The following is a 19,731-nucleotide window of genomic DNA, read 5'->3' on the forward strand; positions in this document are numbered from 1 at the left end:
CATGTGTTTTTGCTCTATATTATTTGCTTACTTCTATTTATGTATTGGTTTAGTATTTTTCTGACTTCTTAAGTTGAATGCTTAGTTCATATGTTTTTCTTCCTGGTTTTTGTATGTGCATATATGTACACATAGTTCTATGTTTGGAAGATGTGTGTGTGTGTGTGTGTGTGTATTTCAGTTTTGCGCTATATGCAGATGTGAGGCAGTCTTTCTGTTATTGGGTTTCTAATATCACCACTCAGTAGTCAGAGAATGAGGCATCGGTGATATGTATTTTTGGATCTTTGTGATGTGACTTATGTGTCTACATGGGCAGGCCAAGTCCAGAAATAAAACCATCATGAATCCTTGTAGTGTTAGTCAACCCTTGCAATTCAAAATTCAATTAACCCCTACAATTAAGAATTCGTACAATTTTAGTCTCTCCTTGCTTTGGAAAGGCAACACCACACAATGGCTAATAACTCAGATTCCAGAGCAAGTCTAGAGCTTTCACCTGCTAACTGCGTGACTTTGGACAGGTCATTTAAGCTCTACGTTATCTGTAAAACAGGGATGCTGATAGTAATTACAGGACTGTTATGAGGCTTAAATTAGTTACACAAAAATCCCTTTCAATAATCGAAATCTTTACAATAATCCTGACATACAATTAATCTATATAAAGTTTAACTATTATGTTTATATTTGACATCTAGAGCATCCTTTTATTATTTTTTTAATTTTGTTCAGCTATGTACTAAAATGTGTATCCATCATTCTCTGTGGACATAGCAGAAGTGGTATACCTCCTTACCTAGTAGTTCCAATGGCCATGCAGCCAGAATTCCTCTACCAACATTCCATCCTTCCAGAAGAGTGAACATTACTCCTTCTACTGCTGACACTCCCTTGCACTTTGCTGTGATTTATCTAATTATATTTGCATGTCTGTAAAAATATACTGAGTTTACACCATCTTGGACCAAACCCCAACTTATTTTAGACAACAGCCAAGGGCTTGCTAATGGATAAAATTTTCCTGAAATGTGGAAAGTACGAAAGTCTGGGGGAAAAGTACTTAACAAGAAAAACGTATAGCAGGAAGAAAGATACATGGGATTAATTTGCTGAAATCAGTTTACTGAAGGAAAAAAAATGAGCTCCACCTATAATGTTGGTTAAGTAATAAATTAGAAAACTTCTTCTAGATCATTCTATAGATCCAGGGTTTGATAAGGATACAATTGAGGAGCTGACCAATATATAGTTCTTGCCTCCGGATAGGTACTGCCTGCCTCCCATCACCCTATTGCTGAGGGCAAGTCATAGCCAGTTATGTTCCCCCAGCAAAGTGCACACGCTCTGTGAGTCATAAAGCTGGAAAATCCAGCTCAGGTCTTCCACTTCATTTCCATTCAGCCACCATTTTAACTGAAATCCTATTCTCCGCTAGAGGACGTAAAAGACACAGTTCATTTGTTTCATTTTTATTGAAATACGAAAGGTCACACGAATGTGCTGTGCTAGGAAAGGTGCTTTTCGAAGTTGGTCAAGAAGGGCTGGACTGCCTGCGACTGCCTGAAGGAGAGAAAAAGAGCAGAATGTCAAGATAGCAATCCTGGGAAGACCTCAGTCTGTCCCTTCTCATGGTTCTGTTTCCATCCTCTTCCAGGTACCTTTTGCCACTTCCTTTGGCTCATATTTGTGACCCTTGTAGTCTTCTTGCCCAAAAGTATTCCAGGTGATGTTTGCAAAATCTCAGTTACTAGATTATGTCATTTCTCTGTGCAAAAGCACTTGAAGGGTTCTCTCTGTCTCACTCAGGATAAAACATTTAAAACCTTTATCACATGACCACCAAGGTCCATGTGACCAGGCTTCCCACCACTTTTCTGAATTTGTCTCTGCCATTTTCCCTAATCTCATTCTCCTCCAGGCTATTGCCTCTTGGCACTTCTGTAGACACGTGAAGCACATTTCTACCTCGGGGTGTTTATACATGCTGTTCCCTGAAGCTGTGATACTTTTCCCCCCACAGGGACCACAGGGTTCACCACCACCACCCCAGTCTGTCCATTCCTTGTTCTGACTTTACCATTTTATCACTGAAGGAAACTTTGCCTGAATAATCTATCTGTAGCAAGACAGCATCCACCCTCTGTGTCTCTTTAGCCTCCTTTATTTCCCTTAGCTCTTCTCCCTCTCTGACACAGGATCTATTTCCTTGTGTAGGTAGAGTCTGTCTCCCCTCACTCGAGCATGGCTTTCTCAGAGCAAGGACTCCACTTATTTTCTTGCCTGGTATATTGCAAGCATCTGGATCAGAACCTGGAACATAGTACGTGCTTGATAAATACTAGTCCTGTAAATAATTCAGTCCCCAAATGTGGTTCTATTGGACTAATTAGGCCTCAAAAGCTGTTATACTGAAATATCTGGGCAACAGTGCAGTGACTGTGTCAGAAACCAGGGGTAGGAGATGGCATGAGCATATATTGAAACTACTGAGATAAACCTCACAATAAATAGAATTTAAATTATGTTTCTGAGAGGGGGACTCATAATTGCCTATAATACAGAGCGATATAAAGCTGCTGTGAGTAAAATAATTTTAGGTCTAACCTTGATGTACCCATCCTAAAGCATTTTGGCCAAAAATAATAGTAACAGTAATACTACTACGACATGTGAAGGTGAGTGCTCAAAGGGGCTTGTGAGCAGCATGTGCAGGTGTGAGAGCACACTCTGAGCGTGAGATCCGCTCTGTGAGAGTGGTGCAGAACCAGAGTCCTCCTCTACACAGGGCAGCTTTTATACTCTCTGGTGATGGTAGCTTGGAGTAGCAATGCAATGCATAGGCACTCAGAGGACCAAAGTCCTGCTTTGTTCTTGCTCCTCTGTTTCCTGTGTGCTCAGGACCTGAGGCAATGTGTGGTAACTCGGCATGTGGGAGGGGTGGGCAAAGGAGGGAATGAGAGAGATGAAGGAAAGTCATAATGGAAACATGAAGAAATTTCTATTTTAATAATTACTACCCTGTGTCCTGCATAGTTCATTGCTTCCTAACTTGGTTTTGCTCAACTCACAGATGGGTTGATTGTGGAGGTGGAGGTAAGATCCAGACGCACATAAGTAGAGTAAAAAAACAGTAACTAACCACCAAACTACATCAACAAGAAACACTAGTGTGACCATCTATGCTGTCAGCTGCCATTTGGTCATAGGACCTCACCACCAATATTACTCTCCCATTTACTTCACTTGCCAACAACTCTTGACCCTTACCATTTTCAGTTGCCAGGGAAGAGATAGAAAGGCCTTGTCATGGACATTCGTTCAATGGTGGGCATCTGGGCTTTAACATTTGGTTTTTCAAATGATTTTTGTACCTAAAAACAAAAAGAGGGGTAAGATGAGACATGCCTCTTGTGAATTCTCAGAAAAGATTTTCCACCATGAGCCAGAAAATTCTAGGAATGCAGGGTGCTCCTAGGATTGATGGGGCCAGCCCCATGGACACTCAAACTCTCTGCCACTGCTGCCCCACCTGTTAAAAGTGACACCCATGTCAGAATACACTCTTTATCTCAAACACTTTGTGCCTAATCCAAGCCCTTTCAAACTCCATTTCCTGTTTTCTGTTTCTGATCTAATAATCAATTTTCCCTTGGGGTCTGTTCATGGGAACTGGATCTTGAGAATTCTCGACTTTCTACGTCCACCAGGGTTAACTCCTCAATTCAATGAGACTCAAATCCCAGGATTTTGTTCTTAAGTCCAGAACACTGAGCAACTTTCACATCCCTGCTACCAAGCTGACCTGAAGTCTTTTGCCACAGGCTGATCAGTGAGATCCTACTTAACCTAGACCAATTATTTCTAGTCTTTTCCTGGAAATGCCCTTCCAAGTGCAATGTCTAAATCCTACTCATCCAAAGGACTTAACGTGCTAAGCTCCTATTCAGAGACCCAGCTCATGTCATGCTGCTATCTTCTCCAATTTACTATTGGTATAGCCTTCTTCTGGAAGAGTACAACTGTTCTCTGTGTTTTTGAATGAAAATACAACCACGCTTTTCCATGTTCCTAATACCGATCCCTTGCTCCCTAAAAAAGGAGGGAGCGTATATGTATTTATTCATACATTTATTCATTCAACGAATATTAATTCTATGTGCCTGAATGTTGAGGCGTTTAGCAAATCCCTGCCTTCGTAAATTCATATTTGAGTGAGTTAATACAACGTAAACGAGGTAAAAAACGAACCTATAGAAAAAAAACCTATAAACTGAGTGCGTGGAGGGAGGAAGGAGGGGCGACTAAGGAGTGTCCAGAGCTGGGGAAGCAGCATCAGGTCTCCCCTTCTTGACCACTTCATTCACAGACAGTCTTCTCCTGGCTTCTCTTTCACATGTCCTCAGTCTTTTTCTTTACAGATCCCATCACAATCTGTAACCACACATTTGTTTGTTGACCTACTTGTTCAGTGGCCATGTGTCTCACATGCATGTGTCTCGTTTGCCCCTTTGTCGCCAGGATAGGGCCCACAAGTATGCCACCCAGTCCATATTTATTTAATAAAGTAAACAATGAAAGTTAATGCAAATACCTCCCGCTCTTTGAAATTTAAGAACTTACACCCCATGACACACAAGCTTATATTTTAGATTATTTTTTATATTTCGATCTCCTGCTACAGTGCATTTTTTTTTTATTTCCTAAATCAGGTTTTAAACACTTAGATGACGGGAACCAGACCCCATTCCACTTGTGTTTGCCTGACCAGTTCTGCCACTGTCACCTAGCAAAGCCTTCCTGCCCAAACCAATGACGAGAAGAGGAAGGACGAGCTCACCTTCTGAAATACTTCTATGAGGTGGTAGCACCAAGAATATTTTTGGAAGCATGTGATGAGTTGTACAATGAAGAGAGATCCCTTTGTGGCGTGTCTCCAGGATACATTATCTATGAAGACAGGAAGTGGTAAGCCTTGGGCTGTGGCCTTCACTCTCATTTTGCTTACAGTCTTTTCTAAAGCATAGCTTGGTAGTTACCTTGATGTGTTTAGGAGAAGCAGCTATAACCCAACATTAACTCATTTTGCACAGATAAGAAGAAGCAAACAAATGAAAAACTAGCAGAGGCTGAACTAACAGGGCAGCTCATCAGAACTGCAGGAGAGGGCACGGTGGTTGCATTATATTCTTAGGACCGACTGACTTTTAATTATGTGCCCTATGTTCATGCACTTGGCTTTCAAAAGAGGCTTGAGAGATAACTGGAATTACCCCATTTTACAGAGGAAAGAATAGAAGGATTCAAGAATGTTGCCACATTTTCACAGGTGGCCACTTATAGATTATATACTGTGCTGTCTTTCACAATATAATAAACAAAATAGGTGAACAGACCCAAAGGAAACTTTTGGAGGGGATGGATATGTTTATGGCATGGATTTTGGTGCTGGTTTCACAGATAATACTTATCTCCAAACTCATTAAGTCCTAGCGAACGTCAATCATATTTCTATAAAGTGGTTTAAAAAGACTGAAAAGAAAAATTTGCAAATTAGAAACACCCAATGTAAGGCTTCTTCAGATGATTACGTAGAGGTCAAGAACTAAACACTGCTCTACTGTTAGTAGATTACGTAGAGGTCAAGAACTAAACTAAATAAGCCCCCAGGTATCATTTCCTACTTCTTTTAGAGGGGCATCCCCATTGTCCCGGGGCGTGTGATAGCGCCATCCAGACAGCGCCAGACGGGGAGCACGGAGCAGAAGGCTTGCACTTGATCACCTGAGAAAGGGCAGCCAGTCCCAGGACCCAGGAAAACTCTTCTCAAAATGTTGAATGGATTTAGTAGAAAAACGAATCAGTCATTTGCTTTAAAATGGTATATGATAAAGGGAGTTCCTTGCATTAGTTTGTTTTAATGTTTGGTGTACCTTTGACTGTAAAGCACAACACTTCTAATAAAAGCACAGTCTTAGAAAGCAAGGGGAAAAACAGAGGCTTCATCCCCATAGAACAGACGAGACAAGATTTAAAATATATCGACAAGACTTAAAATTTACTTTGGCTCATTGCTGCACGGAGCCTATGTTGATTTTCTAGAATCATTCAGAGGTGGCCTCAGGCCCACAAATCCCTGTGTGCACTGGAAAGACACATACGTGGGGTCGAGGAGCAGAAAGCAACGAAGTCCTTCTCGACGTGGACCTTGTGGATGGCATCACTCTCCAGGAGCAGAGGTCGATGTGAGAAGCTGTTGGTTGAGGCCGCTGGTGAGTCACTGACCCACACTTCCCCAGAACTTTCTGTGGAGATATCAACTTTACACACTGTGTGCCTCTCAGGATGCCTAGAGCAATTGCCCACCTCTTTGTTTTTAAGTAGTTATTCCAACCAGTTAGACACATGCACGCGCACACACACCATGCACACATAGTGCTCTGCCTTTCTCTAGGGTCCTTCAGCAATGTGCCAATTAATGCTGACAGCATCACAAAACTAGAAGAAACCATTTACTAAGAGAATAGAAGTTAAAGCCTTAGTTGCCTAATTTCAGAGAGCATAGTTACATTTTTTAGGTAAATTATGTTTGTTTCCTTTTCCCCCCAAACATTGCTCCACAAAGCTAAAGGACAGTTGGAAGTCAGGAAAAAAGAAGTTTCTTTTGACTGCCATCCCAAGTTCCCTCACCTTCCTACTCACTTCCCTTTCAATATGCCTGATTTAAAAAAAAAGGATGCTGCTATTACATAATATGCTCACTTTCAAAGGAAATTTTTCTCAAGCCAGAGATTGTCAAAATGACTGTAAAACATTAACAAGGAAAGCCCTCATTAAAATCATTTTGTCCCAGGCTTTGGATATTTATGTTTAGCTTCAATTTAGTAATTCTGGTGGTCTTCTTCACCACTTCCCCTGGATTAAGTTGAACAGAAATTTGTCAGCTGATGGGACAAATGCTCATGATACCAGCCCCCTCAGGGGAGGTTCCTATTAATTCAGTCTAGTTTATTTGCCCTGAAAGGGGTCGAAGATCGTCTCCTCTAGAAACAAAGCACACATCACAGTTCTCCCCCGACACCTTCATGACCGTTGGGGTTTCCATCTCAGAACTCACCACCTCTGCAGGCCTGGATGATGATGACCTTGGGTTTGTCCCTGAGGTTGAGGCAGTTACGGTTGTTGAAGATCTGGAAGATGGTGTCATAAGGTAGCACATCCGGGTTTTCCTGGCTGAAGGTAGTCCCGCAGATTCCACTCAGGATTCCGTGAGACATGAGCACCAGGAACGTGCTGTCTGAGCACTTGTGCTCTGGGCGGGCGGCGAATGCCCTCAGTGCTGACTCCATATCCTGAAAAAGACCTCCAGAGCTCACTTTGATAGGAGAAGCATTTCAGTTGGTCTCACCTCCTGCTTATCCTGAGCAGCAGTGTAAGAAACATCCAGAATGTTCCACTCGCTATGCCTTCACGCACTGCTTGCTCAAGGACGGCTGTCTGATGTTTCTTTCTATAATGGAGCAGTGGGTAGAACTTTCCACTCCTGATGACATTGTATACACTCCTCTTGATATATTTGACAGTCACTTTTTGTCACTGAGGTACTTTTTCCTTTCTGTCTCTCTTTCCTCTCATTACTTGATAAGAGCCTTGGGTCATAAATGCATCCTACCAGATCCCATAAAACACTTCCCACTGTGCTTAGAATAAAATCAAACCTCTGATGTACAAATACTCCTCTCTCATGCTGCCTCATCTCCCCCGGTCTCCAGCCACCCCGGTCTTGCTGTACAGCTACTGTGTGGCTTCCATTCAGTTCCGAATGCAGTTCATCCACAGCTGTCCAGAGCTGTGCGGTTCCCCATACTCATGTGTCCACTCCTGTAGTAACTCCCCAAAGATCCCATCTCACATCATGTTTGCTGGGATCCCCACTCACCAGTTTGCTCTCCTGCTTCCTTTTCACTTCCTTTTAACTTTCTTTTCACTCTTACAGAGACGCACCAAAGCTGTGAAATTTTCTGTTTTGCTTATGGTACGATTATCCTGCACCAAGCGAGCCTAGAGCACTGCAGCTGGGAGTTTCCTGTCTCATTCACAGACCTGTGCCCAATGCCAGGAAGTGCCCCTGGGACACAGTTGGGACTCGATACATACATGGTGAGTACACGTCTATGAAATATACATCACTCTAGGATTTTCTAGGCACTGTTGGGGCTGAGTTCTAATCACCCCACTTTGGAACTAAGGATTGTCTGGATACACATGCCAATCACTTTGTCCAGTTATGGAACTGAGGATATTTAAAGCTCAAAAAAGACATGGATTTTCCCTGTTTCTTACTTTCATGTTTTAAACACACACACACACAAATATGGCCTAAGGATGTCAAAGTATTTGCCTAATATGCTAAAGCTAACATCTTCATAGTAGGATGCGTATTGAATATATACATGTTTGGGATGGGTGAGGGGCCCCTACCTTAGCAGTGAGGTTCTCTTTCACATCCACACTGTAGCCAAGGCCCTCCAGTAGACTCTTCATCCCTGCGATGTCAAGTTTGGCCCCATTCCTGGGAGAAAGATGATCGAACTCTATATTGCATATGATGAGAGCGAGACGAGTACGATCCTTTCTCTCCTTTATTGGGTAGATCTGCAGGAAATGGATATACAGTGAGCTTGACTTACTTAATCTCCTTTGACACCCTCATCCACCAGTCACTGTTACTGTGCTCAGGGCTCCTTTAGCTGCCCTGTCCCCCGTCCTGTACCAGAAGACATTGCCCTCCTATCTCTCTGTAATGGATTGAGTTGGCAGAAGCAAGAAGTGCAAATTGGGGGCGCCTGGGTGGCTCAGTCGTTAAGCGTCTGCCTTCGGCTCGGGTCATAATCCCAGGGTTCTGGGATCGAGTCCCACATCGGGCTCCTTGCTCGGCGGGAAGCCTGCTTCTCCCTCTCCCACTCCCCCTGCTTGTGTTCCCTCTCTCGCTGCGTCTCTCTCTGTCAAATAAATAAATAATTAAAAAAAAAAAAAAAAGAAGTGCAAATTGGAAGTAAGTTGTCTTTTAAGAATCCACAGCAGGACCCAGTATATAGCTGGGATGGTGACTCAAAAATCTTCAGGAGACTAGACTGCTCCCTACCCTCTCCTCCTCTCTCTTCTCCACCTAGTCGTCTTTCTTAGCATTCAGTCCAGTTTTGTAGAAGCCAGGAGACACTTGGCACTGGCTCCAGCTAAAAATGAATACATCAGGGGCCTTTTTTCTTTGGTAACATTATTATTTTGGTACTTTTTTTTTTTTTTAAGGCATCAACATACAATGCTATGCAGACTTTATCTTTTTTTAAAAAATATGCTTTTTGTCTAGGCTTTTCAACTAGAATGCAAACAACTGTTACTCAGCCATGTTCTCTTATAAATATTTTGCTTCTGTAACTACAGCTAAAATTGTCATAAATAACAAATAGATTCGAGAACAAATAAATGAACAAGATGAGAGATCTGTATTCTGTCATGGGGTTGAAAGAGAATTGGAGTCTGTGGGAGGCCACATGATTTCCTCCCTGCTCAGAGTATCTATGGATAAGATTGCCACTGTCCCCACTCCCCAAATCTGCAATCAGCATTTTAGGAAATCGTGTTGTTAGTGAAAACACTTGTTTCTCTCTTATTCTCGATGTCATGGACCGAGCATAGCACCTCTGCAGCCTTCTCATTATACAGTTTCATGAATTCTTCATGAGGACAAAGCTTGAGAGTATCTGTAGATTCTTCTGGCTCAGGTTGCCCAGGCACGTCCTCGGGACCTGCAGGATACATCACGGATCATAAATTAGGATATCTGCCTTTGTGACCCAATTTTCCCTTAGGAATACTGACAGAGAAGGGAAATCATGGGAAAAAGATCTTCCAGCGTGTAGGGGTTATGATTGTGTGTCTAACCTCTAGTGTGAGGATGTTTCTTTTGAGTAGGAAAGAACAGGAAGATTGTTAGTAGAGGAAGCAGATCCACCCGAAAATGCAGGTGTAGGTTTCTGATAATTCTGACGAAAACACCTTGATGATTTGGGGTCGAATTTGGCCTTGCCATATTCAGCAAAAACAGTTTGATTTTTCCAATGGTTTTGCTCTAGGGCCCTCACTCGTCCACTCATGGACCTTCTATTGTCTCTGATCAAGAACATCCTGAGTTAAGATTTATTGGAGTGCTGTCCCTTAGAAATGAAATTGAGCCATATGTGCAATTCAAAATTTTGTAATGTCCTTGGTAAGAAACTAAAAAGAAACAGATGAAATTAATTAATATGAGTAATATATTTTAACATGATATATGCAAAATCTCATCCTCTCAACGTGTGTTCCTGATCACGACTCCAGCCCTGAGTAGCTAGGTGTGGCTGGTAGCTATCCTGTTGTACGGTGTACAATCCTGAGTCCACTCCCACCCCAGGCAGCACGTGCAGACACCTGCGCACACAGGCGACGGAATCTTCAACTGTGCACGGATGCTTGACCTTTGTGGAGGAGACAGACTGTGGTGGCTCCTCACCAAGACGTGAAGTCAGCGACTTAAAGGAGAAACCTATCTAGTAACCGGCCCTGTGTCCGGGGTCGACCAGACAGTCATCTGCTAGGGATCGTAATGTGCTCTGGATGTCCTTGCCCCCAAAGTGCGAACTAACTAGCATGAAGTTTTCAATCCATGTTTTCAAATGTGAGAAAATACCTCCTCCCACCTGGGGAAGTTTGTCTCTGACTCATCCTGACCTGATCTCTAGAGAAATGTAGGACTGTCCGACCCCACTTGGCCTCGCTTAACTGAGATTGTGCAAGAAGCTTGGCAAGTCCTGAGCCCGCCCTTGGAGAAATGAGGAAGAGGAATCCATAAACAGAATTTAGCAGTTTGCCAAGACGTAATGTAACAAGGATTTTGTCCCTGAAAGGAATAAACCTTTGTGTTCAGTGACACAAGCCAACCAAGAAATCCTCTGATTTTCTTTTATTTAAATGACAAAAGCAATGTTATCCTGTACAAAATTTTCAGTTTTTATATTTTATACTTTTTTTTCCTGTTTCACTCATTTGTTTCCATTAGTTTTTAAATAACATTTTTGTGATAAATGTCTTTCTAAACTGAATGCTAAAAACCTGACCTCTGGAGATGCAGCGGATTACAAGTCTTTAAAGAAACCGGGCTTTCTGAACATTTCTTAAACAGAGACAGTTGCTCTCCCTTTGTATTCCAGAAGATTCCACCAATGTGAGGATGTCCAGGCTCCTGGGCTAGTCTCTGGTCAGAGGATAAATTTTCTCAGCAAAATTCTCCTGTTTCCAGGTTGTGTCCAGGTTTGGTGAACATCCTAATTAATGAACATCAGCTCCTAATGACCATCTTGTATCTGTGTACAGATACCATGTTTGCAGATAAAATTGAGAATTAGATAGGATTTCTATCTCACATTTAATAGTAAAGTTAGCATGAAAATGAATCTTTCATTACAACATAATAAATACTGTAGTGCAGCCTGCTGCCCAAAGGGGGTTGCATTTGCCTGGCAGCACACAGAAAGAAATGAGAGAATTCGTAGTTTAGATAAAAATTTTAACGTTTGTCTTATCTGTTACTTAATGAAATGCTCAAGAAACCCCTTAAACTGATACAAAAAGGAAGAGACTGGTCCAAGGTAAAACAGAGCCATCTCCCTTGGCAGGTAGGCATCCAAGTAGTTATTCCCAAGATTAACAGTGCTCGTTGCATAGAATGCACATATATGAGTTTGTTATATCAGAATGGTATCTGTGTCCAGAAGGCCTGGCCAAGGTCTTTCCATATGCCAGTAGCCCAGCTCACCCAGCTTCCTGGCCTGCAGGTGCCCTGGGACTCCTCTGGGGCCCCCGCGTGCAGAGAGCACCCAGGGAGCCTCACATGGACTTGTTGAAAAAGCATATTTGCTATAGTGAGGTCTCTACAGTTTCTATTGCACTTTGTTTTTTTGTTTTTTTTTTTTAATATTTTATTTATTTATTTGACAGAGAGAGACACAGTGAGAGAGGGAACACAAGCAGGGGGAGTGGGAGAGGGAGAAGCGGGCTTCCCACAGAGCAGGGAGCCCGATGCGGGGCTCGATCCCAGGACCCTGGGATCATGACCCGAGCCGAAGGCAGACGCTCAACGACTGAGCCACCCAGGTGCCCCTATTGCACTTTGTTTATTATTGCTTCTTCTTATTATTATTATTGATCAACTCTGAGCTTTCAGGACTGGGATTTGAGCTTAACCTCTGTAGTGAATCAAGTCTGTCACTGGTGAACTTGGGCAAGGGGCCATTTAGGTTCTAGTAATACTTATAATTCAATCTAGGTCAGAATTAAAGTGTTTTAATAGATTGAACACTTTACAGGTGTTCTCCTGAGCATATTTTGTAATGTACAGAAATGAGTAAGCACTAGAAAGGTCTAAATACTAGAAGCGAAGTAATACTTTTGAAAACTAGTATCTACTGCATGCCTGTTCTTTATCTCTTGCATTCATCCTGTGTTTATGACATGCCTGCTGTGTGGCTGGCACTCTGCTGAGAGCTACTATTCCCTCATGAAGAAAACACCTGTGCTCTCGATGAAGAAACTTGGTGGATTATAGTCCTGTCGAATTCAGAACAGATCTGATGAGGGGAATCAAGTGTTTAACTCTACAGATGTTAGTTTTGTGAAGTCAGTGGAGTCTTTGGATGGAAATGTTGAATGTGCAGCGAGAGGTAAGTGTATCTGGAGTTCAGAAGAGAATTCTGGGTGAGAGCTACTGTCTTCGGAGTTGTCAGCCTGTGCCTGCCACGAAGTCCCTAGCCTGTGAAGAAGTTACCAAAATTGTCACCGTTTCCCAGATCCTGAGACTGATGCCCAGGGAGGTTAAGGAGCTGGAATGAAATCATGGAGTATCTACAGTGATGGAACCTGGGTCCACATGCGGATATCCTTTACTACACCATGTCCACACTCAGCTCTTTCTATGAGCAATGGGAGCACAGCGACTCAGCTTCTTAGCTAATTGGAAAGTGGATCCCCTCCCACAAAAGGCAAGATGGCCTCTCAGAGGATGATGACAGATTTAGTAAAAAATTATACATTAGTAATGGAAGGATGGTGGGATTATGGAGGACCCTGGAGGGGCCTTGGTGTTAAGTAGATTCTGGAAAATTTGAGACACCCATTGTTAAGTGATTTCAGTTTACCTTTTACACTGGTGGAATATTTGTCCGTTTTAATGAAAGTTTGGACAAGGGCTTGACCTGCCTCCTGCCGTTTCTGTCGCACAGAGTCCAGAAAGACCCAGGGTTTGTCTTCAGGTTTGGCATCATAAAATTTTTTCTTTTCTCCTTCCTCCAATTTCAGAACATCTTTTTCCAACAAGCCATGCAAAACACCAGTAATGAGTTCTTTGCCCACAGTTTCCAAAATCTTAAATGGGTTTTTGTCATGTTTGTCTTCTGTCAGAAATACAAACACTCCTTCAACTATAGGTACAACTTAAAGAGTTTTGCCCTGTCTCTAGAAAGTTCCTCATTATGGGAAATACCCCTGAAAATGCCTTCTGTCTATTTCGCCATTTGCCCCATAAAGTATGTCCTCTTTCATCATATCCATAGAGTTCTCTGAGCCCATCAAATTCACACTGGGCTGCGTTTAATGATTCATCCCCACTGAAGATTTTTGGAGGGAGCTTCTCATCTTTCTTCTGTGACACTGGGCCTAATGCTAACTTCCTGGCCACCTACTGCTTTCATATTTCTCTTTCTCACAGTGATGATGATAATCCGTTTGTAATATATGCTCCAAGGAAAGGCCATGCTGTTGCCTAGAACTGTAAATTTTTTCCACTAGACTGTAGGATCTTTTCTTTCTTCTGTATTGAATTTCCTTGGTAAAAGCACAATGTCTTTGATTCCATATCTTTGTACCCACATCTCATGCCCACATCTTTGTGCTTAAAATACTTATAAACACTTATATGCTTGCTGAATGCATAAATTAATGAAGAAATGAATGAATGACTCTAGACCCCTAATATTTTAAGAACTTATCTCAATAAGAATTCTTAATTGAAAATCATCTGATGACTAATCTTTCCATATGATAGATTAACTTGACACCAGGGTAATTTACTACTGTCTGGGATCATCTTAGCTGATAGGGTTGTGTGTAGTGTCATTTCCAACCCAAAATTTTTGTCTAGCTTTAATTTAATGGTGGAAATTCTTAAATACCTATTCCTTCATATTTTGTGTATTTTTATAAGAGCAATAAAAGCAGGAACCTTGTTTGTCTTGTTCATTCCTCTCTAAACAGTCCATAGAGCAAGATCTATAACACAGTTGGCATGTGTCAAATATTTTTCTTATGGCCTAGTATACTAGCAATTTTGATGAAATTATTTAGTGAAATAGTATTTTAACAAACATTTATTGCATGCACACTGAATCAACTACTGTGATGGGATCTTACCTACAAGTAAGTCAGGTGTGTCTAATTTCCTCATAAAGTTTAAAGTCCAATAGGGGAAAAGGATAGATTTAATTCTTTAATGACAAGAAAAATATAGTAGGAGTTATGGCTGAAGAACCATAGGCCACTATAAGAATCAGGATTCTGAAATATAGTAGCAGAAATAGAAGTGGAGAGCAGGATCTGGATTTGAGAGAGGAATCAGTAAGCTTGGCCACTGCTGGAATGTTGGAAGTGAGGGAAAAGAAAACCCAAGACAATTCAGGTTTCTGGTTTGACTAACTGGGTGATAGTGGTGCCATTACCCAGGACAGGGGCAAGTGGAGGAGAAGCAAGGTAGGGGAAGGATGACAAGCTCAGCTCCCTGAGGGAAACAGGAGCGTGTATGTTCAGTAGGAACTAGAATAGTCAAGTGTGGTATTCAAGTGGGTAGTCAGGTTTGGGACACAGATTTAGATTTGTGAGTATGAACATGGTGGTAAAGCTACAGGGATGGCCTCTGCTAAAGCACAAAGATTAAGAAGAGAGAAAGGCATAGGACCAATCCATGAGAGTAACCTATCGCCCTCTCACTCTGGGGTCATCCCGTAAACACAGAGTTAATGTCAAGAAAGATGAGGTTCAAAAAATGTTCTTGCTTGGAAAATACCGTTACCTGGTGAAGGAAGAATTGCTGCTTGAGAGTCTGAGTTAAGTTGACTTCCAGATGGTGCACCTGAGGAAAGATTCAGGACATTAAAATAGTCACTTATCATCTCCAAGTAATCTCGCCCGACCTGTTGGACACCCCCCAGTGAACACATCTTCTGCAGGCCTGTTCAAGGTGCAGCTAACTTAGAACTATACCCGTCACTGAGAAGCCAAAGCCTCTAGCCTGGCTGACTGAACGTTCCCCCTGGAGGCAGAACAAAGGAGTGTCTGCAAGTTACTTTCCATTTCTGCTTTCCAGGGTGAAGGGAAATGGAGACAGCAACTGATGTAGATCAAGAGGTCTCTTAATTCTCCTGTCTCAAGGTGGCTCCTGGGGTGACCACTGCTGCCCGACAGGTGTGTGCCATGTTGCGTGTGTCACTCAGAGCTGGCCTGGACTTCGGAGAGAAAATGAAGAAGAACAGGCATGTGCACATGGACGCTTAGCTTTGCTAAGATTTACCACAGCAGAAAATGAGGATGAGGTGACCCCCCTGGCCAACCCTCAGTGTTAAGTCAGTTTCCCAAGTGTCATTGAACAGGAAGGTGGTCAAGCCAGGATACATATGCAAACTGTCTTTCTTATCATCTGTGGGCTCCTAAGTATGCTACTCCTCCAGCCCACAAAGGCCACTATCTGAGGACGCATGTGCCAGGATCCCTGACCATCACCTCCATAATCTGCATCTGTCATACTAGGTGGCAGAAGCCACACTCAGAGGAGGAAAACAGTGGGAAGCGCAGTTACAGTGTTTGGTTGCATAAAATCACCCAAACCTATTAAAAGATCCTCTTCGGTCACTTTTATGATTGTTGATTTTAAGGACAAGAATTGAATTTAAATTTGTTGAAGGTTTTATGAGGATCTCAGTATGACAACATCCACCTGAGAAGTTTATTCCAGAAACTTTCAGGATTGGCATAAGCTAACAAGTGAGAAATGCTCCCCAATCTTCATTTTATAGTACTTATTGAAGACAGGATTTCCATAGACAAAATATGGTCCAATTTCCTGAATGGAGGGAGTCACAGCATCAAGCCCGAGGTGGCACACTACAGTTTGTCCCATCCTTCCCATCTAGACTGCTGGAATGCATTAACCATCAGTGAATTCAAGAACATTCTCTGAGGGCACCTGGGTGGCTCAGTCATTAAGCGTCTGCCTTCGGCTCAGGTCATGATTCCAGGGTCCTGGGATCGAGCCCCGCATCGGGCTCCCTGCTCAGCGGGAAGCCTGCTTCTCCCTCTCCCACTCCCCCTGCTTGTGTTCCCTCTCTTACTGTCTCTCTCTCTCTGTGTCAAACAAATAAAATCTTAAAAAAAAAAAAAAAAAAAAAAGAACGTTCTCTGGTGGAGGCCTTTTTTATGGCAATAGGAAGTAGGTCTTCTTACGACCAAGAACTTTCTTTTAGGAAGATCTCTCCCATTCAAGTGCATCCAAATATTATATCTCATTGTCATAGTCTATGGACCTACAGAAATTGGCCAATGGATGAGAGAGAGATGAAACCATGAGGACGCTGACCGGGGAGGGACACATGACAACTGGAGCGGCAGACTCCAGGCTAGTATGTCACAGTGGGTTGGACAAGTGCCTCCAGGCCAATCCCCAGGAAAAAAGGCTTCTCATTTTCAAAGAACATCTTCTTTTTCTAAATGGCTTTGGCAAGTGCCTAAGAGACCAGGGCTGGACTCCACTGGAGCTCCTGTCTTCACTATGTGCAGGGACTAAGTGACCACAGAAGGGATTGTTCAGATGTCTGCGCCTGGTCTTGGGCTCTCAGAAGAACTGGAGGTACAGGGGGCTGGGCCTCATAGAATGGTCCACAGCCCAGAACCATACTAGTGGACACTCTTACTCAAAAGAAAATGCGAGGAGGTACCTAGAAGGAAGAGTCCACTTAAAATCCTTACTTTTCTGTAAGCACTGAATTTATTCTGAGTGTTCCACCATCCCTGAAATATATTTTGTTCCTCCTGGAGAGTCAGATTTTGGAGAGATGTTATAAAAAGTATCTGAGTCTTTACGTCAGATGACTACACAAGTTCCCAGGGAGCCCTGGACTTTAAGGAGAGAGAGAGACTGAGAGAGAGAGAGAGACTGAGTCAGTGCTTTGCCAGGATGACTAGAGAATATAGTATGAAGCTTTTCAGACTGTCCTCATGAAGTTCCACAAAGGAGGTATGGCGTATTCAGGATGGGACGTGAGCATCAATCAAAGGAAGGATCCTGAGGTCAAAGGACCAGGACAAAAAGGAAGAAGCAGGAGACTTGCAGTAGAGCTACTGATACAGAAATGGGGCCCTGAGGCCAGGAACTGGGACGTTGTCTGCAAACTAACCTGACCAAGGAAGAAAGCAAACGTTGGGCACGAGGACATGGGCCCGCCATGCACCTCAGTGGGAGGAATTGACCCTTACCTGAGGAAAGCCCCATCTTCTCTGCAAGGAAGGAGTCCTCTTCACGAATATAACAAATAAAAATATCGCATGCCTGTGACCCTTTCCGGACAACAGAGTCAATCAGAGCTCGGGCCTTATCCATCACTGTAGCATTTTCATACCGCACTCTCTCCATCTCCTCCTGGTTCAGCACTCTTTTCTCTAAGAGCTCATCCAGCAAGCCGTTGAGCGTCCCTGTGTTCACTGAGCTGACAAACAGCCTCCGCTTGTCCTTCAGGGTCTTGTCTGAGTGAAGCACAAGGATTCCTCAAGTCATGAAAGCAGTCTCATTTCCTCTCAGCTCAGCACCAAGGAGTAGCCTGCTTTAGACTTGACGTCCCTCCCCACGCAGCACAGGACCCCTGAAGACCCCCACGGTCTCTCAGTGCCCCCTCAGCATTGACCCTGGGTGCTCACTGAGCAGCCTGAGGACAGAGTTGCTCTCCCGCCATTTGCATCTGAAAACCTGGGATCATCCCCACATGCCCCACATGTACTCAACTCCACAAAAGAAAATAATGAAGAGTGATGTCCCATGTCCTTTCCCGGGCCACTTCGGCACCCTCTGTCACACTCAGGCCTTTAACATTCAGTTAGGACTGCAGAGCATCCCCAGGATGCCAGTGAAGCCCCAGTTCCCTCCTGGCTGTGGCCTGGCCTTTCTCCAGGCTGCGAGGAGTCTCCCGGGCCCTCCTTTTGCCTTCCCACCTGCTCCCCGGTGGCCCCCATCCCCCGTTGTGCCCACCCACACAGTCACAGAACTACAGACCAGCCAGGACTGTGTTTCCCCCAGACATGCCCTTTCAGACGGTTGGAGACTCACCAGCCATGGCTTTTCTCTCTCAGCTTCGAAGGACAGTCTGAAACTGAAAGCGTATCCCCTTCCCTTTCAGCAGGGCGTGTGTGCTTATTGAGAAATACCCATTGCTCATGCACAATCATCCTGTTTTGTTTTCCACCACCCCCCCACCCCCCACGAAAAATAGTTCTCCGAAACCTGCATCAAGGAATGTATCTTTGGGAAATTTCTTTCCCTGGCACTTGGATGAGATCAGAGGAGGGGAGCAGGGCTTGGAGAAAAAGTGCAAAGTGGGAAAGTGCACACAGGGTTTGACTCGCACAGCGCTGACTCTCCCATTCGTTAGGAATTAGGAAGTGTGATCTGGAAAAGTCACTCCTACCTTGGCATCTTAGTCCATCTAGGCGGTGAGCGCGAAATACCATAGACGGAGGCTTCTGAAGGAGAGGGATTGGTTTCTCAGGGCTCTGAAGGCTGGGAGTCCACGCTCAGGGGCCAGGCTGCTGACTGCTCACCCAGCCGGTCCTCACCTTGGGAAAAGGCAAAGGGTTGTCTGGAGCCTCTCTTATAAGGGCTCTGCCTTCATGACCTGATCAGCTTCCAAAGACCTCAGCTCCTACTAACATCACCTCGGGCATCAGGTTTTCGGCACACGGATTCTTGGGGGGACATAGACACTCAGTCTGAAGCATTTGGAGAAGCTGAGCGCCTGCACCCTGTGCCCCATCCAGCAGCTCTGGGTGGCATTCCTGTGAAGCCATCTTGCTTTTAGGAATGGAAACAGTTGGCACCAGAATCAAAAGTTTTCTTTTCTATTGCTCTCCCATGGCAGATGGCTCTGTTTTGAGGGACACCATAGAGAGTAAAAGTCAGGCTCTGGACTCAGAATATCTGACGTAGCAGCCTAACCATTCATTCCTTATATAGTCTTAAGAGAGGGTGCCTGGGTGGCTCAGTCAGTTAAGTGACTGCCTTCGGCTCTGGTCATGATCCTGGAGTCCCGGGATCGAGTCCCGCATCGGGCTCCCTGCTCGGCGGGGAGTCTGCTTCTCCCTCTGACCCTCCCCCCTCCCCGTGCTTGCTCTCTCTCATTCTCTCTCTCTCAAATAAATAAATAAAAAATCTTAAAAAAAAAATCATTTAAGAGAATAAGGACACAGAGTTATTAAAATATCCTCTGTGTGTATGTGGGTGTGTGGCTGTGTGCACACGTGTGAAATACGTGAATAAATATTCACAGCTGTAGTATTGTTGTTCTAAAACTCTATGTAATTAAAAACAAACTTGCCTTTTGACGT

The 19,731-nt window shown here is 43.6% G+C and overlaps 1 protein-coding gene and 1 long non-coding RNA gene across 3 annotated transcripts in view; one reads left to right on the forward strand and one right to left on the reverse strand.

The window, feature by feature from the left end:
- Positions 1 to 6,239, forward strand: part of LOC118013167 — a 37,991-nt gene extending 31,752 nt beyond the window's left edge. Inside the window, exons 3-4 of the long non-coding RNA XR_004679943.1 lie at positions 4,713 to 4,968; positions 6,103 to 6,239. This is a non-coding gene — a long non-coding RNA (uncharacterized LOC118013167). The remainder of the gene's footprint in view (positions 1 to 4,712; positions 4,969 to 6,102) is intronic.
- LOC118013165 (caspase-1-like) lies at positions 1,457 to 18,509 on the reverse strand. Of its 2 annotated transcripts, XM_035008819.1 has the most exons (11): positions 18,458 to 18,509; positions 17,614 to 17,880; positions 15,158 to 15,217; positions 13,233 to 13,487; positions 9,703 to 9,809; positions 8,482 to 8,655; positions 7,118 to 7,352; positions 6,162 to 6,305; positions 4,841 to 4,950; positions 3,271 to 3,374; positions 1,457 to 1,563 (listed from the first exon to the last, which is right to left on the reverse strand). In XM_035008819.1, the coding sequence occupies exons 1-10, from the start codon at positions 18,462 to 18,464 to the stop codon at positions 3,276 to 3,278; spliced, it is 1,458 nt and encodes a 485-aa protein (XP_034864710.1). In that variant the 5' UTR covers positions 18,465 to 18,509; the 3' UTR covers positions 1,457 to 1,563; positions 3,271 to 3,275. The 2 variants fall into 2 exon arrangements, with proteins under 2 accessions (XP_034864710.1, XP_034864711.1); XM_035008820.1 differs by lacking the exon at positions 13,233 to 13,487.
- Between the last annotated feature and the right edge of the window lie 1,222 nt (positions 18,510 to 19,731).

The sequence above is a fragment of the Mirounga leonina genome, unplaced genomic scaffold (genome assembly GCF_011800145.1).
Source record: "Mirounga leonina isolate KUSES-001 unplaced genomic scaffold, KU_Mleo_1.0 Mir_153, whole genome shotgun sequence".
Lineage (NCBI taxonomy): Eukaryota > Metazoa > Chordata > Mammalia > Carnivora > Phocidae > Mirounga > Mirounga leonina.

What these genes read in the sequence shown, in the direction of transcription:
- LOC118013165 (XM_035008819.1), bottom strand. An exon ending in ATATTCCACCAGTGTAAAAG is followed by an intron (nt 9,810 to 13,232) that starts GTAAACTGAAAT and finishes TGTATCCTGCAG; the next exon opens with GTCCCGAGGACGTGCCTGGG. An exon ending in AAGAGAACCTCACTGCTAAG is followed by an intron (nt 7,353 to 8,481) that starts GTAGGGGCCCCT and finishes GGTCTTTTTCAG; the next exon opens with GATATGGAGTCAGCACTGAG.